General features: G+C 36.7%; 3 protein-coding genes across 12 annotated transcripts; all 3 read right to left on the bottom strand.

Moving 5' to 3' along the window:
• Positions 1-1,445: 1,445 nt before the first annotated feature.
• On the bottom strand, positions 1,446-9,098 carry LOC133677478 (BTB/POZ domain-containing protein At5g47800). Of its 9 annotated transcripts, none has more exons than XM_062099563.1 (8): positions 8,780-9,098; positions 5,520-5,625; positions 5,080-5,190; positions 4,036-4,179; positions 3,876-3,945; positions 3,211-3,615; positions 2,363-3,100; positions 1,446-2,200 (listed from the first exon to the last, which is right to left on the bottom strand). In XM_062099563.1, exons 4-8 carry the CDS (start codon positions 4,092-4,094, stop codon positions 1,685-1,687), a joined length of 1,788 nt encoding a protein of 595 aa, XP_061955547.1. In that variant the 5' UTR covers positions 4,095-4,179; positions 5,080-5,190; positions 5,520-5,625; positions 8,780-9,098; the 3' UTR covers positions 1,446-1,684. The 9 variants fall into 9 exon arrangements, with proteins under 9 accessions (XP_061955547.1, XP_061955551.1, XP_061955546.1 ...); XM_062099567.1 differs by lacking the exon at positions 5,520-5,625 and adding an exon at positions 4,787-4,936; XM_062099562.1 differs by lacking the exon at positions 8,780-9,098 and adding an exon at positions 7,708-8,757.
• Positions 9,099-11,494: 2,396 nt separating this feature from the next.
• On the bottom strand, positions 11,495-14,320 carry LOC133677603 (protein phosphatase 1 regulatory inhibitor subunit PPP1R8 homolog). 2 transcript variants are annotated; one of them, XM_062099693.1, is made up of 3 exons: positions 14,148-14,320; positions 13,117-13,633; positions 11,495-12,615 (listed from the first exon to the last, which is right to left on the bottom strand). In XM_062099693.1, exons 2-3 carry the CDS (start codon positions 13,581-13,583, stop codon positions 11,784-11,786), a joined length of 1,299 nt encoding a protein of 432 aa, XP_061955677.1. In that variant the 5' UTR covers positions 13,584-13,633; positions 14,148-14,320; the 3' UTR covers positions 11,495-11,783. The 2 variants fall into 2 exon arrangements, with proteins under 2 accessions (XP_061955677.1, XP_061955678.1); XM_062099694.1 differs by having other exon boundaries at positions 13,117-13,628.
• A 903-nt stretch (positions 14,321-15,223) lies between these two features.
• On the bottom strand, positions 15,224-20,750 carry LOC133677290 (C2 and GRAM domain-containing protein At1g03370-like). Its single transcript, XM_062099228.1, has 9 exons — positions 19,778-20,750; positions 18,174-19,394; positions 17,795-17,977; positions 17,337-17,620; positions 17,104-17,220; positions 16,739-17,001; positions 16,424-16,592; positions 16,008-16,280; positions 15,224-15,857 (listed from the first exon to the last, which is right to left on the bottom strand). Exons 1-9 carry the CDS (start codon positions 20,133-20,135, stop codon positions 15,666-15,668), a joined length of 3,060 nt encoding a protein of 1,019 aa, XP_061955212.1. The 5' UTR covers positions 20,136-20,750; the 3' UTR covers positions 15,224-15,665.
• Between the last annotated feature and the right edge of the window lie 69 nt (positions 20,751-20,819).

Here is a 20,819-nt window from a genome sequence, read left to right as displayed (position 1 = left end):
ATTTAGGTCAGAGCAGGCATGGGGCAGCCAAAAATGGAAGCCAAACCAAGCCGGCTTCAGTTTATGACAAGGTCTTTGACACCCACACACACGTGGATTTACAAGGTTGTTGGCTCTCTTTTCTCAGCTATGGTCTAGGCTACTTGCTAATGTTTTTCTTGCAATTGTGATGTTTTAGGCAACGTTTTACTTGGATTCACATGTTTTTTTGAAGTGTTTTTTTTAAATAAATTCTTGCCATGATGTTTTTTTTAATATGTGCTTTTTAAATGATTTTTACATAAATATATCAAAATTATAAAAAAAATTACTTAAAAATAATGGTTTTTCCAAGAATGTTATGAGCTACAAGGCACATAGTGTTGAGTCAAGTTTTTTAAAGTAAATTATGTATGCATAAAGAGACAAATTCGAAGCCGATCAAATAACCAAGTACCATGTTTAATGTTGGTCTTTGAATCTTGAGATGTTGGCAGAATGATCAGAGAGACTTGTTCATCACATGTTATTTATCTTCAATGTTTCCACTTCCGATACAAATCAAGTATATGAATTTGGGTGTGAATGGTATGTCTAGGATTTTATGATGAGAAAATTCTAGTCTTGTAAGCATAAAATTGGGTTAAGAATAACCGAATGATATAAAGGATGCAATGAATTTGAAGAAGAAATCAGCAACTTGAGTTCCATGCTTCAAATTGTAATTAAGTTTCTACTACTCGTTTTCTTTTGATTCTCCTTGTTTACTGCAGTTATGAGTTTGATCTTCTCCACACATTCACCACTACCACTCAATCAAGTCAATAAATGTTTGTTTCCTAATTGGCAGCATAGTGATTAGATGGTAATAATGTAGATTGTGCTTCCTCCTTACTCTTAGACTGGTGGTGATGGAGTTGCGGATTCTGATAGCATTATCATCATTCGTCATTTGAATTGAGTATGGTTATGGTTATGGTTATGGTTCTGGTTCTGATGGCAATGGCATTATCTCCTGGATTGAAAAATGCATGAACTAGAATCAACAGCGTGTAAAATGGGGGGATTCCGAGTGGCAGCCATGACCCTGGACGGACCTGGAGCACTCAGCAGTGACGCATGATAGCTTTTTGTAGGTCTTGGATGTCAAGGAATCAAAAAGAGGATTTGTCTGGGCATGACAGCATATACAGCACAAGGCTGAACCGGAAGCCAGGAGAGTGAACTACCTGTGTTGAGAATTTGATCAAGCTTTCCCTTTATGACAAAAAGAGGCCAGGCTTGTAAGGGCTTGGATCTTGATTTTAATTTTGATTCAAGATAAAAAAAAAAAAGATGGGAAAGAAATTGCTACTGCTCTTCAATTCTCACTTAAGCCGGCCTGCCAGCTTCTTAAGCCAAGTTTCTTTTACCTAGTTCACCAAGATCAGACCACATCAAACCAGCTATAGATCATACGACCTGTCTGATTAATCAGTAGTAATTTGACATTGCAAATTAACCAGTACAAATATGGCATATAGTTGATGTATCAAATCGAAAACAAAAACAAAAATGCAATCTGCATAGAGCTTTCAACTCTGTATAAGAGATTACTAACACAGATGGATAAGCTAAACTTAACCCTTCTTTTTTTCTTTTTTATATAGAAAGAACATGATTCCAACAAGAAAAGAGAAAATTGATCGGGATGGTCTAAATTTATCTACCTGTCTCTACTTTTATCACGGCTATGGTCTGATCCACTTCTGTTTTTCATCATCTTTTTGGCATTAATCTTGCTTCCTGAGCTTCCTCCATCTTTAGTTTCTACTTCCTCTATTTCTTCCCTCACCACCCTTTTCTCTGACTCCAACGCTATCTTTTTATCTGTTCTCTTCATTTTTTGATGATTTCTTGAGCTGCTTTCGGATGGTGCTGGGGTTTTCCCTATTCCCTCCAGTGGGGCGGTTTGTTCATGCTGTTCTAATTGTAGCTTACTTAGCTCGTCCCTCACTAACGGTATCTGTTTCCCTCTGGAGAGTAGTTGCTCCTGTGCTGACATTCTTTGATCATTTGCCCTCGAGCCTTTATCTTGTTCAAAGAATAGGACTTGCACGACTGTTCTCAATGGTAGGCGCTCATTCTTTACAGCGTGGGTACGGACTTCTGGCGAGAGTTTTTGGCAGTCTAGAGGTCTGCATAGACGCTTCTTATCTGCCTTGCTCAGTTCAGGATGCTCCTGTTTGAAAATGAATGAATGTATGAATGGTTTGAAGATCAGAAATAAGAATACCATGATAAAGAACTTGCTGAGAGCATTAGGCCATGGAAAGTTTTGTAAGGGCTCAACAAGTCCTGAGCTTTATATTATATTTAAGACATGCTGCATATAGTTCTTTACCTTGAGATAAATGTTGATTCCCTTGTACAGGTCATCATGATCTTTCCTAGCAATATCTGGCAAAGCTTCAGCAACAGATAAAACTTTTGATACCGGTAAGTTGATGTCTCTAGCGACCACTTGAAGGTAAGTGTCAATAAGCTTTCCAATCTTTCTAATTGATCTCATAGACTGGGAATTTTCGATAGGTGCGGGTGATGTTCTTCTCCATAGCAGCAAGAAACTGTCTAGCACTGCTGCAACCAAGTCAATATCATAATAATGCTGATTGGAGGATGAATGTGTAGGAAATAGCAGGTCACTAACTGTTGCCTCCTCTAATTGCAGGCTAGATCTCCTTATAAGTTCTGTCTTTGTAGCTGTAGATGCACCTAGGTGACTTGCAATGCTAAGAAGTCTTAGCAAGAAGCCAACTGAAACTGACCCTTTATCTGCTGGAATCATAGTCACGATGATTTCAATAATTTTTCGATGATTTTCTGCAACATCGTCAGTCTGAGACACTGAGCTCTCTGGAGGTGTAATCTTTGTAGCATCCGGTAACCAACGACAGGCATAAACATGTAAAGCTTCACCAATGAGCTGTGGTGGGAGCATATATGTTGATTTAATAGCTATAATTATGCATCGGAAAAGGTCTATGTCAAGATCGGATATGTCCTCCGTCCACCAATCCTTGGGAACAGATTGCTGCTGCTTGTTGAACCCTTTTCTAGTATAAGTGTAGGACCATGTTACCTGCAAGGAACAATGACTTTAAGATGATTTTCCTGAAAATATTTACTAAATTAAATATATTTTTTCAATTCATGAAAAAATGAAATTGCTTCTGTAAGGGATTTGTTGACCTTTGCAGGGGGTGTGAGGATTTTTTCAACAATTGAATCAACGCATCTTCTGACGATTCCGAGGTTCTCTGACCACTCTGTCAACTTGACTGTTGTCTGTAGTGTGACAATTGAGTCCTTCCAACCTTCTAGAATGCAGGAATTAAAGAAGGACTCAAGTTTAAGGACAAAATTTCCCTTCTCGACAGCTTCTGTCATTCGAAGGAACTTTGCAGCACAAAATGCAAATACAAAGTTATGAGCACTGAGGTTGATTGTTATTCCATAACAATATTTAGCGCACAGCTCAAAAGCATCTTCCCCTCCAGGGATATCATGCAGCTCTATTGTAACAGCATTTGAATCTTCAGAATCTGAACATAGCCTCTGTAAGAGGCCACACTTCGGTAGAAGTGAAAACTGCAGCTAAGAGCAGTAAAGCTAGTAAGGATCTAAGTCATCTTGGATGAATTTAGGGTTTTAAAAATCAAGAAATGCAGATTAAAATAGTGAAATTGTACTTTACATGCCATGGAAAAAACTAAATTATATGCTTTTCCCCATCTCTTTATGCTGTATGAATTGTATGCAATGTTATAACATATTATGAATGTCTAGCATGCAAGTTGGCCTCAGTGAAGATGCATCTGGGACAGATTTCATTTATGTCCTTGGCTAAATCATACCTGATGAAGAAGAAAATTGATGTTATTGATTCGTATAACAAGGTCACTTGGTATATCTGATATCACAGACCTGCATTGCAAAAGTAACATGACTGGGTACAGCTCATACCTGATATATGCAGCTTTAAGTGATACAGAAATTGGTGATAGATCAACACACCTGGTTGCCTCTTCTGTAAAGAAGGTATCTGGCCGTGTCCCAAGTTTCATAAACTTCATTTTTGCGATTTTCTTTTCGTTTGATCAAAAGATAGTGAGAGATTTTAACTTCAGAAAATTGGAGCATGCCCTTTTGAGATCTCACCTGAAATAAATCCAGGATGTGTTTAATTCAAACAGGCAGGCGTATCAACAAAATTTTAGAGGTGAGTGAGGTACCATAAATGAAAAGGAATACCTTGAGAAAACTACTCTGTAATTAGACATTGAATTTGTCCATGGAAAAAGAAAAATTTGTAATGAATTTTTGTGTATCAGACAATATTAAGCAATGCAATCTGATATATTCTTTTTTTTTTTCCATTAGTACCAGCAGAAATGGTAATTCAATCATTCTAATTCCTTTTTTTACAGAACAGATTCTAAAAGAAATGTATTTAAAGGAAGGGCGTGTATACAGAAGAAGGCCAGGAAATTTGTCCTAAAATAAAATAAAATAAAAAATCTCTTTATACATCATTTTTCACTCGAAAAAAAAAAACAAAAATGAATTACTTGGTGCTGCCTGGAATTAAATTGGAAAATCAAAGCCTGAGAAAATGTTGGAAAAGATGTCAAAATTAAAAAGGAGAAATCTAGTTGAAAAAAGAAAGAAAAACAAGAGTGAGCTCTCAAGAAATATTGAAGTGAATTAATACATTCTAGTCACCAATTAAGGGAAGAAATTGAGAGAGCTTTTAGGACATACTCACAATGATTGCCAAGGCAAAAGGGCAGTAATCTAACAACTTCATCAACACATGAGGCAGCATTTAATTTTGAAGAAAAAATTCATCACCATGTAGTGGCTTCACAGATATGGCCAAAATTATCAGAAAGATGGGGAAGAAAAGGAGAAGAAACTGAAATGGTGGAAGAAGAAGAAGAAGGGATCATGATTCTTGAAAGACATGTCAACCCACGTAACTGTATAGCTTTAGCATGCAAAAGTGGTAAACGCATAGAATCGATCACTTTTAAAATGTAATTGGCATGTAGGCCTTACCTCGCCTAGCCTTTTTAATCCAACAAGGGCCCAACCATCTTCAATATTTCCTGTATAAAACCCTACAAGACAAGCCCTCTAAGTCTAACAACAGAAGTTTTGTAGTTTTACCTGCAAGAAAATAGAAGAAAGAAAAGCACAGTTGATTCAGTCAGTTTTTCTCTACTGTCAAGCTCTTAAGAGAGAAGAGGATGGTGCTATAAGAAGAGTCTTTACAGGAAACAGAAACAAAAGCAGTTTCTTTGACCGCCCTACATGCAAAATGGTCTCTAGTTTATATCTTTGACATGTGTATTAAACGTTAATTTGGTGGTTGAAGTTTATTAAATGCTTCTTTTGCAAGGCAAAAACCCTCACTGGTTTACAAGTTTAGGCATGGATTTTTGTACTTCTGCTAAAATTTTGACAGATATACCTCATAAGAGACTGAAGTATACTACCTGATATTCCGGTGGTATCGGATTTGGCAGAATCCAAAACCCCTTTAAGCAGTAAATGTATGGCTGTGCCTCCGCAATTACCTCACCAACCACATCAGTCCACAACCTTTATATATATAGTATAATAAAATTAATGACAATATATATATCTGTAGGTAATTTCTGTTTTATAGTAACAGATGTTGTGTAAGTAGTCTCAATGCATGAAGGTGGTCCGATAACACCCCCGTCAAGTAAACTTTACAAGTTCAGTATTGTAGTCATGTTACAAATGGAAGATCCTGAGAATTGGTGACGAAACACTAAAGTCTCAAATATTCCTTGTCAAAAGGAGATGCTTGATAATTTTACCTGACAAAATCCAACTCATAATCCATGCTTGGAATAAGAAAGGATGAGCAAATTAATACCTACCATAACTGTGTTGATGCTTGATGGCTCCCAATTAGATGGCCGAAGTATGTCCTCTAACTTATTTAGGAAATGGAAAACTAAAGTGATTCTTGGCCCCTTATGGTTTGTAATCAAATCAAAGCATATAGTCCATATATACATAATGGAGCTGTATGTCTAGCCACTTCAGCGGTGCTTTCCTTTTCTTTCCTTCAGGAAGTATGGACAGATCTAAAAGTATTGGTGTCTTGGTTATTTACTCTTTGAAAAGGGCCATTTCATAGGCAACAAAAGTTTATTCTTGCTTAAAAACAGGTGGGTTATCGGCTTGGAAGAGTAACATATAGATCTTCCAATTTAACCAAATTGAATGGGAAGTAGATTTGTGAATCTGTTGACACCTTGGAATTGAATGAACGGTTTCTTGGTCTTAGTTTCTTTACAGTTAATCTTTTTTGGTCAAGGGCAGTAACATATACAGAACATTAAATCCCGCTCCAACCCTACTCTTGCAGCAGTTGACCACTCAATTGCTCTAGGGCATACCACAATAAACCAAGAAGAGGATGGTATTGTGGACTAAACTCTATAGCTCAGGGAATATAGATTGTTGGCAACAACATAAACAGTGTTACCTAGCTTAATCGGTAACTGAAGCCATAAATATGAAGTAAATGCTGCCATATATATATATATATTTGGTGGCATGAAGTCAGAAAGATAGACAGATACTGCATGCAATCAAATCTCTTTAAACCATATCTTATAAGAACATGGATGACATCTAAGAAGAAAAGGACACGAACTTCCATCATTATGACTTGGAGATTTTGATTTAACTTTCTCTAAGCAGGATGACTAGTGCAGAATCTAAGCTGAAATGCTTTCGATGATCTTTCCTATTCTACAGTAGCCCAAATATCCTTCCAAACTAATGCTAAACAGATGGAAGGTGGACCAATTTTTCTGATTTCCTCCATGGTAATGATGTCACAGGTTGGCTTGAATTTGGTTCAATATCATACTTGAAAATAAAAACTTGTTCTCCCTATCCCTCATCTAGGAAGAATTAAAAACTGTACCTTTAGGTATTGGTGGTCCAGATAGAATGAGATGTTGGTCCAGGTGCCTTTAAAGATTGGTTGAAATCTAACCTAGTGGTCTGTCAGGCAACAGATATGGAGGTAAAAGAGAAACACAGTGGTAATGTAGCACAACACCAAGTACTTGAAGCAAAAGCCCTAAAAGAACTTTCTTCTAAACACCATATAATATCAAAAAAAAAAAAAAAGGTGAGCAGTCCCTATGCCAATACAGAATCATTAATTGTCATCCACTGTTATACTGCACTTAACCACTTGTGTTAACAATCCCTTTTGAAATTGATAAAGGAACTTGTCTACAAGGTCCCAGAATTTTTTTATAATTTTCTCCTTGTCCATACTCTTGTCCATACTCTATTGGAATTATTTAATAAAAGCATACAGTGAAGTTTCTTTTTCCATAATTTTTTTATCCTCTAGCTAGCCAAAGCATGGCAGAATCTCTCATATCTGCATATAACAGAACAAAAAAGCGCCTTGAGCTTTTGTGTTTTGGCTATTGAGTGGGGGACAGTAATAACGAGTCGAGCAGATTTCTGTCAATCAAGTCACCCTAATTTTTCCTATTTTACCAACTTAATTATCTACAACTGTACATCATGATCATCATCAATGAGACTGGACCAAACATAGTTGTTCACATAATGAAGAAGGAAGCATGTGCAAGTACATATCAAGAAGAGTGTACATACCAGCAGTTGTTTGATTTCAAGCAAGCAGCAGCAGAACCATTAATTACAAGTGATGAAAAAGCTGCAAATTTTACTCTTGGAACTTGGTCTGATATAATAAAGGCAGCAAGGATATAGCACTGTGGGAACTTAAGAATCAGGAACAAGCATGTGCCCATCAGAGTACATGAACATGAGAAGCACATATGTGATGTTCAAGAAATGACTAAAAGGTTTCATGCATGTAATCCTGCTGGTTGAAGAGAGAGGAAGAGGTTGTGGTAATGTGGGTTTCTGTTAACTCAACTAGCAAGACAACACACGCTCACGACAACTAAAAGAAGAGAAAATGAGTCTCTTTCCTTCCTCTCTGTGTCTCACCTCACCAAGACTAGTGGAGGGTAGAGAGAGGGAGTGGTTGGTTGGGATTAGTCAACATGGTAATGTATCAAAGGCATATTATGATAGAACATTTAGAAAAAGAAAAAAAAGGAAGCAAGATGAGGTAGCAGGCAGCAAACACCAATCACCTTCTCTCTCTCTCTCTCTCTCTCTCTCTCTCTCTCTCCCCCCCCTTCTCTTTATTAATTAACATGCTAGAAATTGGTCCTCCATGATTGATTTCACAAAAAGCATGCAAATGCAAGAGGCTAATGCTTAAAACTACCAAAAGAGTGCTTTTCTAATTACTTTTTCAAAACTTATCGATGGTTTTTCTATGTAGTTTGCTGCGTTTTCAACTGTATTTCAAGTTAAAAGGCATATATTTAAATTTTTTTAATGTTTTTTTTTTCTGACTTGAACCTTAGTTCTCACTGCGTTGATAAACGGAACCTTAATCCAAAGGGTTTGGTTTTGTTCATGGTTTAAGACTATTTTTCTTCATTGTAAAGCCTTAAACCTTAAATTAAAATCGTTTTCATGAATTTCTTACTCCAATATAAATGGTTTCTTCCCCCTTTGTCAAAACAAAAATACTTACAAATATGCAATTTACATTTTCTCTTGCTTTTGATTGAATAAAAATATAAATTGAAGTCCTAAATTAATCAAGCGGGACCAAGCAAAGCAAGAAAGATCCACTGTGCTATACCTCATCATTCTTCTCTCCACTAGCTTAAGGATATTCTCTTCTTTCTTCTAGTCTTCACCTTGATTTGCATGTCGGCCACGTGTGTTGTCTTTGTGCCGTTGGTTTCCTCTAGTTCCTATACCAGTCTTTGGTGATGGGATTGGTCTGCTTCGCATTGTTGGTTGTTTTGAAGGCCGAACACCAGACAAGCCTTTCTCTTCAATGTGATGATATTATTTGCTGCTTCAAATTTCATGCGTGTAGGTTTCTTAATCTCACGTGTGTTTCTTTGTGTCAATCTCTCCTCTCCTCTTCTTTTTGTTGCTTTGATTTCAAAAAGATTGTGTTTTTCTGGGTCCATCTTGTTACCCCATTAACCACCCCATGTCCATACAAGGACAGAAAAGTTGAAGATGATGTGATGGGTTTACTGTTAATTAACCTGCTTTTTATGATTCTACATCTGCTTAATTAATAACAAAAGCACTGCTAATTAAGAAATACAAGACACTTTGGTCTCTAATTTGCTGACCAGAGCAGCCGAACTCAATGATGTCATGACAAGACACTGATGATTAACATTATATATGACCCTAATCGATTGCGTGGTCACCATCATCACAGTATCCTTCATTACTCTTGATTTAGTTTCTTTTTTTTCGAGAAAGTCTGACCAGCTAGCTTGCTAGACAGGCGGTCATTTCCCCGGTTTAAATTGTGTTTAGCTGGACGGAAAAGGTGTAAGAAATAATGTTTTTTCAAGCAAAATATGTAACTTTGAACGCGGTGTAGACAAACGGACACGCTTACACTACAAGTAAATACATCTCCTTGGCCCTGCATCATCCACTCCTTGATGTGCTTGTTTATCATGTATAATGCTAATAATTATATGAAGCAGAGTGGTCATTATCCTTGAATTCTCTGTTTGCCAACAAGCGAATGAACCTTGATTGATCAGGTCACCTCATGCTTTATTAGGAGGGATGTATATTCAAGTTGCTATGATCTACCGAAGAGAAAGGGAAATTAACTCCATTCTTCTAAGTAAGTTGGAATAAAAGGTTTTGTTGAAAAGACCGGTCTTTTTCTCATTGCTTCCTTCATGGTTACAGAAAAAAGAAGTGGTAATGAATCAAACTCCGACCAACTAGAGAATCTATCAAGCTAGCCATTTCAACAACTTGGATCCTTTGATTTTTAGGTTACCATGTCGGCCGCAAAAAAGATGATGCTAAGTGGCCACTACTCACCATGAAGACTTTATTTACCTACGTGGTATGGTAATGCTGTATTTTAATCTGTATTTAGCTTGAAAAAATATTATTTTTTTATGTTTTTTCAAGCCAGAATAGATAAATATAGTCTAAATAGTAATGATGATTCTCAAGCCAAATATTGTTTGAACGGAGTGGATAAACATACCCTGAATCCACAGGAAAAAAATGTCTTGATTCCAAGAAAAATTTATTCATGAACAGCAAATTAACATGAATCAATCATGGATGTATCATCAATAAGAAAAGCCTTCAAGAAAATAAAAACATTCTTAGAGGCCATGATAACTAGACTGTTGAAGAAGTTGTGTGTCAACCTAGGTTTCAATGAAAGGTTAGGCATAGGTAAGAAACATAGGGTTTAAGAATGCCACTAGTCAATCTCTACTCTATATCGTATGGACCTACAACACTGTCCCATAGAAGAGTAGAGTAGCCTTTCTTCCCACATTTGGGCAGTCAATATTAGTTGATGCCACCGCGCATTGTCTTCTATAGTCTATGGTGGCAAGTAGGCCTCGCATTTCTTTCTTCATCAATGAAATTTGAATCCCATGTCATATCTATGCATCTATAAGCAGTATCCACGGGGCCTTCTCAGTGTATTGCCCTAAAAAACGAATGCTGGCTCTGGGCTATTGCTCGTTGCGTTAAGCAATAGCCCAAAAACTTTGGCATAATTGGATTGGCTCTCTAAAGAGAATTGCGGGGATCCTTTCCTTTCACAGTAAAAATAAAGCTGTCAATTACCCAATTTTTTGGAACAGCAATCTAAACTAGCTAGAAAATCTATCACTATATATGTGAAGATGATGCAAACCAATATGCTTGGAGTGGAAACTATGATGGCATTCAAAAAGTAAAGGACCCTTCAGTGTTGCACAATCATTTTTTCCCTTGAATGGATTCTCGAGCTAATTAAGTTAATGATAACATGCACAGTAAAGTCAATAGAATGCTTTTCAACACCCTAGCAATTACCCTTACGTCATTTTCATGCTCTAGACAAGGGCACCCTTTTGAACTTGATAACATCTAACCTCTACTTTTTAACTTCTTTCAGTTCAGTTTGTGATCACTACTATGAAATTTGGAGGAAAAGAAAACAATGAGCTTGAAATTTACTTGAGAGAATGAAGAGAATAGGAAAGAAAATTTTATTTTCTGAAACAATTCTTTAGTCTTCTGTCCTTGGGAAGAATTTAGATAACCCAGGATTTTGTGTTCATCACAAGAGGAGCTATGATCTTATCTTACCTTGTGCCATTCAAAACAATTTCCAGGGCCGCCAAGGAGTTTGAGAACACGAGGAAATGACAGTAGTCGAGGAAGCCCATGCTGTTTCGGGAGATAGAGATTGTTCTACTGTCAGTACCTTAAACAAATTAACATGAGTTTCCTTGTCACCAGGATGCAAAGTACAAGCACAGCAAGTAGGACCTGAATCACCACAAGAGAGTTTGATAACCAGCTAAAAAATTTGCCACAGCTTAATTCTATTCCATTTTGTCTAGATTAACCCAAGCTTGAAGGCTAAAAGGTGCTAGTGAGTTACAAAATATAACCCCAGATGGGCAGTTGCCATTACAAAGAAACAATTGCTGATAATTTCCAAATTACACCGGGAAGCAATGGCCTCTTATACCTGTTACCTCAGGACATCGTGTGGCACCAATGTCAAACACACTGCTGCTGTCCAGTGCACAAAACAAATGAATTAGAATAAGCAACATGCTCCCTCACTTCAACTAGTCACCAAATAAATCATCATCATCGTTGTCATCATAAGCACTCGGGTTATTTTCAGGTTTTCCACTCAAAGAACCAATAGCATTCCCCTGGCCATCTTTTGTTGGAGAAGCTAGATTACCAGCAGAACTATCAGAAGAATATGCCCAGGAAGAGCCCACTTTTCCAGCAAATGATTCTCCATAAAGATCATCATACATCCCACTTTTTGTAGTAGTTTTGACCTTATTCAAGACTTCTTGTAATCTACTAGTCACTCCTTTTTGGGAAGCATTATGTTCCTTTGCTGAGAATTGTTCCTTACCTTTGGGTATTACTGTAACCTGTACAAGAGACTCGTATTTTCCAACAAGGCTTCCTTCTTTTACACCTATTGGACCAGGCTCTGTTTCTACATCTGCACCATCTGAAAAACCAACAACTTGAACCAGCTCACCCCCAACTTGATCCCTGAAAGCAACCCTTGTCTTTTTTATTCTCTTAGCAGCTCTCCCCAACTGCTGGTCATCATTTCTTCTGCTTAATGAGCCACTTGATTCACTCGATTTAGTTGGTTGATCAGGCTTAGTTAGACCATAACGATTCAGAAAAGTATTATATGCTACAACAGCTTCTTCATCAGATGGATCAGGAGGGGGTGGTAGGTTAATTTCCGAGGGAGGTGGAGGACGAGGAAAAAGAGCTGCATCATTCTTTCTCAAGATATAAGTTCGTGTTGATGCAGCAAACCGCAAAGACTGCCCCGCTTCCAGTTCAACAGGGGTATCTTTAGTCAAACGTTCATTTGCCACAAAAGTACCATGTGCAGACCCCAAATCAATTACAAAAATGCTGCAGAGCACATGAATTTTGAAATTTGTGAACTTAAGAAAGCTATAATGAACGTTAATGCATTGCCAATCCAGATCATCTAGTTATAAACCTTCTCCACAATTGACTTTAACTTCATAATCTTGATCCTTGGATGAGAAAAATATTAACTGTAAAACATATCAATAGCAAAAACCAATCTAGCTTCCATTTCACAGTTAAAATCAGCAATTACTATTTGTTTCTACTTTGTCAGTGTTATTATCTTGTCCGTGTCATACTTGCACCTAGTAACTACATGACAATAACAGTGCTGGTCAACCAACATTAAATGAAAAAACTGTCAAATTCAGCATATCAAAGCTTAATTAAGGATGCTTAATACAGGGAACATCGTGGCCTTTAACTTCTATGATGACACCTATAAATATTGCAACAAGGTTACAATGCAGAATTAGACAGAACTAAAACTTGGAGGCCAAGTAAAACTGCATCAATAAAAAACTAGAGCAAAGATCTAACCTTCCATTCTTGTGAGGAATGACAGCAGCATGTTGGCGTGAAACGGACTGATGATCAAGCACAAAATCACAAGTGTGGATTTGCCTCCCAAAGATATGCCTCCGCCTATCCAAACTAATGCGATCAAGAACCTCTCCGTCCTTCAAAACCTCAAGATAATAAACTCCAGGACGAGGCTCAATCGCCCAGTCTGGTGGCTGCCAAGTTGACTGCCCTCCTCCAACCTGCGTCACCGGCTGAGTATGCCCTAGCAATGGTCTGGCCTCCGGCGCAGCAGGTTTTTGAGCAACATAAGGTTGGTCTCGGAACTGGGATTGTGTCTTAGATTGTGAATACTGAACTGAGGGTTGCGAAACAGTTTTAACAGCAGGTTGGGTAGTGGTCTTGGTAGCAGAATTGACAGGGACTGAGAAGGGTTCAGTAGATTGAGCTTTTTTAAAACGCTCAAGACCTGCTCTACCATACATTCTAGGTTCCCCTTCTTTATCAAACACAGTTCCTCAATATGATTCCTGGACTAAACAGCACCATAATGTAGCATTATCATCGACAAACAAACCGACCAAGATATCCAAATTTGCATATTTTTCAAGTGAAGACAATCAACAAGCTCAAGCAGCACCACACCCTCGCATCCAAAACCCTAAATCCAAATTCTATACAGGAGAGTTTGTAGCAAATACTTATTTGCTACAAACAAAAGTAACTAAAACAGTGACATTGAAACTAAAAATCTACACTTGTCAATCAAAACACCCAGATTTCATTTACAAAGTTACCATAAACATCAAAATCTGACTCAAAAACCAAAACTAAAAGATTTTGGATTCAAAAGAAGCAAACTTTACATGACCCTTTTGCAAGAAACAGCAGTAAGCAGTATTTAATTGGGAAAAAATAGAGAAAGAAAAGGATACAAATTGATCCCATGATCAAATACTAACTGAGAGAGCAAAAAAGAACTCGTCTTTTTTAAGCTTTTAATCTAATTTAATCTAAACAAGTAAGGAGTTGGACTTTGAGGAGTTTACCTGAAGCTGTTTTTAGTGAGATGTGACGGTGTTGGCTTTGGAGGGAGAAAGAGAGGGAGAGGAGAGCGACGCAGCAGCAGCAGCCAGCCCAGGCAGAAAAACAAAGCTGCTTCCTTCAAGGTTCAAGCCCTGCTTTTCCCTGTCTCTTTCTTTCTTTCTTTCTTTTTTTTTATTTTTTTAATGTTTTTTTTTTACATAAAATCTTGATTATATTTATTATTTTACAGAGATCTACCATGTTCTATTTTAATACCAAATAAATCCTTGATGAGTCGTTCCTTTCTCTAAGAAAAGGGTTAATAGCTCAAATTTTAATTATATAATAAAATACTTTTAATCTTTGAATGTAATGAAATTCTTAATATATATTTGATGAGATTTTAGGTTAATCCACTAAAATTAATTATAAAATTTGCACATAATTTAAAAAATTAAATACATATTCAAACATAAATTTATTATCATAGGTGGTGAATAGCTTTGGGATGAAAATGATAAAATTAATTGTTTATTGATGAAATTGATAATTGAGTAGAATGTCAATGACGATAATGAAGTCTTCCTATATTTTTATTCTTCTTTTATTTATTTATTTGTATTTTTAGTTAGAAAAAGAAAATCTCAAATCAGATCTTTAGTTAGCTAAAGATCTAAGAAATAATCTTTGATATAAAATAGATAATCAATGATTTAAAAATAATTTCAAGCTTAAATTTTTAGTATATTTTTTTATGGGAATATTTATTTTATATTAAATCAACACAAGAAATTATTAGATTAATTTAGATCACTATTAAAAGTTATAAACTAAGTTAATAAAATTTAATTTATCCATGTCATTTTATAATTAATACATTATTTATTATCTTATTTTATAAATATAATTGTGCTATAATATATATAAAAAAAATTTACATTTCAAGCATCTGAACAAAGCTGAAGAAGACGAGCAGAAGATTAGCTTTGACCCTTGCCAAAGAGCAACAATCACAGCTATAGATTGCAGCTTTTAACATTTTATTTTGAGTAATGAAAGACAGACAGCATTGCTCACAAATTCCTGACCGCACACAACATTTGAAGCTCAAAATCATTCTTGTTGCTTGTATGCTACTTTATATCTTATTCCATCAACAAAGCTTGTTTCATACACATATTGCACAATCTGTCAAGTCAATTAAAGTTCTGGATTCACTACATTTACAGATAGCGAGGAATTAGAGATCATCTTAGAAAGTCTACAAGAGTGGAGAGATGAACCAATCTCCATTGCGTGAACTTTGTTCATACAAATAGGGTTCAAACAATAGCACAGAAGATCGAACAAAATGCTGCAGAAGCACCGATGTGAAGAAAAAGGAACACATGGCTGGACACACAATCTCTAGACCGATGGCAATGCCCTGATGAATGGACAGAGTGCGTTGGTTTGCTGCTGAAGGTATATATGCAAACAATCAGCCATCTCCAACTAAGCCCGTCGTATAAAATACACAGAAGTAGCCTGAAAACCATTCATTATCTATTCACAAACTCCTTCTCGACTAGACTAAATATCACCTTCAGGCGATCTTGCAGATTTGAGAGAATGTTCTTTGAAATCCTTTTTTGATGCCGGGTGCTTTTCAGCCATGCAATTCCAATGGATACACGCACATGACAGCCTTTCAGTCTTGAAGGAAAATCCTCAACTTGATATCTCAGGTGAAGCTTCAAAAAAATGAAAGAAACCAGTCAATTAAAACACACCACAAATAGAAAATAAAAGCCAAAAGTGAGGAGCAGAATTAATAGCATCAGAAACAAAGATAGCTACAGAAGATACAGTCACAGTGTAAGTAATCAAGGTTCTGGCCATACATTAAAATAGTCACCCAGAGGAACTCCATGAAGAGTCATAACCTCTTCGACAAGCCAACCTTTCCTATCAGAGAGGAGGTATTTCTGCTGTGTACTTGTGACCTCTCCTCCAAAACGAGATATACGCTTATCAAATCTGTAGTATATTTGCCTCTCATGTACATCAGTCTTCACCGATTCCCATTGGGTGTAAGAATAGCCAAGACAACCAGCTTTCTCCATTACTTTACGATCCAATTCACCCCCACCAAACATCTCCATTACGAAATTGGTCTAAAACACAATATCCACCATCAGACAGACAAATTTGCACAATGTGCAGACTAAGATAAACAAATCCAAAATGTACAGGAATGATCATGGCATGTACAAATATATGCATGAAAGCTCGTACAATGAGGAGAGAGTGAGCTTACAGGGACAGAAAATGAAGCAGCATAAACCTCAGACATGCTGACATCCTCAAGACCCAAGAAAGACCCACTCTCCTCCGTTTGAAGGATTTTGGTTTCTGAATCTTCTTCAACTATTTGCACCTTCTGTTCAAGACTCAATGATCTGGCCTTCCACAAAGCCATGATTGTCCTGCTCAGTGCACAAAAAAAAAAGCACAAATTAAATTATATATGTCATAGATGACCAGCTCTAATCCATTATTGTCACATTTATGATGATAAAATAGTTTTCTGTATCAGTAAGACCAAAGGTCTTATATATCATTTGTTACTAACCTATGTGCTACATTAAAAGATACAAAAGATTGGAAATGGAACTTCAGCCTCCCTTCATCATCAATATTCTTTGCTCCATGCCTGGCGTCCATACCCCTGCCTTGTCGGAGAGTTATAACAATAACTGGACTACCCATTGATGATAGAGTAGGAGTATAAATTTGAATGTCCTCTATGTCCTCCCAAAGAAAGAAAAATTTAGTCTTTTGCCGAAATAAATTTGCATAGAATCCAATTATTCTTGCTGACAGAAACAGCCGACCCTGAAAGATACAATCAGAAGTCATACTTAAAAACTTAAGAAGGCGACAACATTTAAACTTGTAGATAACAAATTTGAGATGACATAGTTACATGAACAGCACCTGTAATGGCATCTTTCGTTTCAAGTGACAGGTGAAGTCATTGATTAGGAATTCCTCTGGTGGAAGCCCAAAAACCTTTTGGAAGGCTGAATTTGTTTGAGGAGAACGCACATTTATCTACAAAAAATCCCATTAACAATTTAAGTGGGTAAGAAAGCATAAGCAGAATACATACAAAATATATAAGTACATTAACAAAGTAAAACACTAGTGCAGAATTGCCAGCCATTTACCTTCTTCCCCACCTCTTTCTCCATCTTACTTAAGTACTCTTTAACAACATTGCTACCTCTTGTATTGTTCAAGAAAATCCGTAAGTGCAGCTTAGATTGACATGCTTGTGCTAACTTTCCTTGAAGAGGAACCCACACATCAGCTAAATCTGATAAATTAGATTTTACAAAATTAATCTCTGTATGTCCCAAGGACACGGCTTCATCAAAAGGTCCATCAAAATCATAAACATCCACATCCAGCACAGAAGGAGGGTCATCCATGGCATCAAATTCGAATATTTCTGCAACATCCAAGGCATTTCATTACAATGATCAATTAAAAGATGGTTTGAATCATAATTATCATAGAATCTAAAAAGCATTTCAATATGAGGATCGCATTATCCATACAATTTCTAAACAGTTCAAGAAAAAAAATGCATATCTATAAATGGAAAATTGATAGACAAACTGACCATTCCACAGAGGATCAGATTTCTGAAACTTGATTGAGCTTGTTTTAGTTTTCCCATTGCAGGTGAATACCACGTATGGGTCACAGAAGCCGCTTGAATCAACAGTAGGCAAATGACTTCCCTCGATCAAGGCAACTGTAAGCAGCCAGCCATCTCCTTGTGCTTTGACTCCATGATCAGTGCCTATAATTGGATACAGAAGAAAAGGTCAAGCATCAGCAACACTAACAATATAAAGTTCAATTAACTAATTGGTGCTCAAAACAAACAATAGTTAAACAATATACAGATACCTCAGGCATTCAGCCAAAGACAAAAAATAGAATTGCATAGTTATTAGTAGTTTATTAAGACATGCAGAAACGAGTTTGAATATTACCCTTTTGAGCTCTAGCCTGCATGAAGCGTGAAAGTAACCCTAACACCCTTTCACACTGAAGAGCCAGGACACTACATACAAGGACTTCACCAATTGAATCTGGCAAGTCAAGCCCGAGAAACTCGAGCCCTTGAATTGCACTTGGTGCAGCTAGCCAGATGTGCACAAACACATACAGTCCCATAAAAAACGCAGAAACTACAGTAAAGTTAGCAAAATACTGTACAGCCAGCTTCCTGTCTGATTGGGGTTCTGCCTTCAATGAAGCCAGAACCTGTTCCTTACTAGATCCCATGTCCTTCAAATCAACTGGCTTAACAGTTTGAGATAAAAACGTTGAAAATTGCTCAAAACTGTCCTTTAGACCTGCACGGGCTCCATTTTCTATCATGCTTTTAAACATGGTACTCTGTAAAAAATTCATGCGCCAGGATATAACCAAATGTGAAGTTTCCTCTCCTGATGGCAACTCAGGACCAGGTGTAATGTAGTAAAGCAATTCGACTTTAAAGGTGCTCCCATACATAACATCCGGAGTGCTCACACAATTCAAAATAGCAAATGTCTTCCCATCTACTTTCACATAAATCTGGTCCTCACTAGCTTTCACAGCACCAACTAACTTGGATGGTGCCCTAACATAAGTAATTACTCTTTTCAAGCTCCCACTACCATTCTCAAATTTCCAAGGACCAAATTGCTGTTCTGAATTTCCCAGGAAGTCTGACAATGATCTGGCAAAACTCGAATCAGGTGAAAACAAAAGAGAGTTTAAATCTGGGGTTGCAATCAAATACGATTGATCTACAAGGACTCCTCCTGGTAGGTTCTTTGGAACTTCACTTCCTACATCTCTAGATTTCATCTCTTTCATAAGTTCTTCAAAGTTGCCAGAAGAGGACTGATCCTCAGCCTTCTCATCACAAACCTCAGATCCATCGGTTTCTGATTGCTCTGAAATTTCAGTGCTTCTACTTGTAGTGGCTGAAATCGCATCTGAATTTTTGTTAAATATTTGAGCAATTCTCCCAGCTAAATTTTTCTGAGCAAAAAACTTGTCTTCTTTAGAGGAAGCAGTTTCTTCTGATCTAGCTGAAGAAGAGTTGGTCATCCCATTAAATGACCTAGACGGAGATTGCATTATGTCCACATTCTTCCTCACACCATCGCAGTTCAAGTCAGGAAAAGATTGAGAAACACATATACTTAAAAGAATTTCACCTGTTGGAGAAACAAAAGATGAAGTATGGAAATTCCAATCAGTAATGTCATACATCAACTGTGCCAGGACAACAATTTAGAGAAAGCAATGCACAATGTAAACTATAAAGTGTATCACAAAGCCAGATCTTATACTAGGTTATAAAAAAAAATCAGAATCAAGCACGCACACAACTCAATCAAAACTCTAACATCAAACAGGATTCAGTCTTAGCAAAGGACAGCAGATTAAGATGGAAACCACCAACATCCAACCTAAGCATTAATACTAAAAGAAGACTAAATAGCTTTCACAAATCATACACTTTAAAAAAGGCAACCACATAATTGCTGGAAAAAAAAAAGAAGCAAGACTTTAGTTTTACTAGAAAATCAAAACATACCACATTCCTTGATCTTGGACTTCTTGTTTTTGGGTTGCAGAGAGTACCAAGCAGTGCCAAGAGACTTATCTTCCGCATCAAAAACTCGCGATACAGGAACCTTAATCAGCCCAACAAAATCGTCATTAAAGAACTTGTCTTCATCTAATACACCCACTACAAGATCCTCATTCAAGTCCTCCACTTTAAAACTGAACTCCTCTTCCCAACTTGGGTTCAAGTTCTTCTTCACCACTTTGGTCTTACACTTCTGCTTCCCTAACCGCAACTTGGCATATGGATCACTTAGCCCATTTGGATCCGTTGGTGGCAAATTCCTTGCCTCTATCACACGAACAAAAAGCCTCAATCCTCCCATAGTATACAACCAAAAGGCTTAAGCTTTACTCAAAACTGGATCAAACCCACTAATATTTTGCACCAAAAATACAATATCACCACCACGAACAAGTCTTTCTTGGAGCTTCTTATTTGAAAGAACCAACAAACAAGTTCCACAGCAAACTTTAGACAAAACCCAAAATCTTTTTAACGTGAAATCCTTAAAAAGCTGTTACATGAAGCGAAATTGATAAACTTCAAAAAGGTTCTTCTTGGATTGTTTTCCAAAGTAACATGGCAAACTGTATCAAGACTGAAAGTTTTCTTAAAGAAAAAGAAATTCAAGAAATCTTGTGATAACCATGATCTGATAAGGAAACAAAGAGAAATCAATGTGATTGGCAGGATAATTAAAATGAACAAAAATAAAACCAGAAATCAAGGAGATTAAAAGGGTAATTAAAATGAACAAAAAAAAAACAGAAACAAACAATGGCGAAAAAAAAAACGGAGAGAAAAATGAATTGAAATAAGCAAAAGATTATTTATTTTGGCAAGAAAGATAAACCCCAAAAGGAAAATTAAAGAAAGAAGAAGATCGTTAAAGGGAAATGTTTTTTTAAAAAAAACAAAAAAGAAGAAGAAGAAAGACGAAGACTTTCTTTGTCTGCCTTTAAAGACTTAACTACTTATTATTAAATTATTGTAAGATTGCGCGTAT

The sequence above is a fragment of the Populus nigra genome, chromosome 17 (genome assembly GCF_951802175.1).
Source record: "Populus nigra chromosome 17, ddPopNigr1.1, whole genome shotgun sequence".
Taxonomy (NCBI): Eukaryota; Viridiplantae; Streptophyta; class Magnoliopsida; order Malpighiales; family Salicaceae; genus Populus; species Populus nigra.
This window is presented reverse-complemented; position numbering and strand designations above follow the sequence as displayed.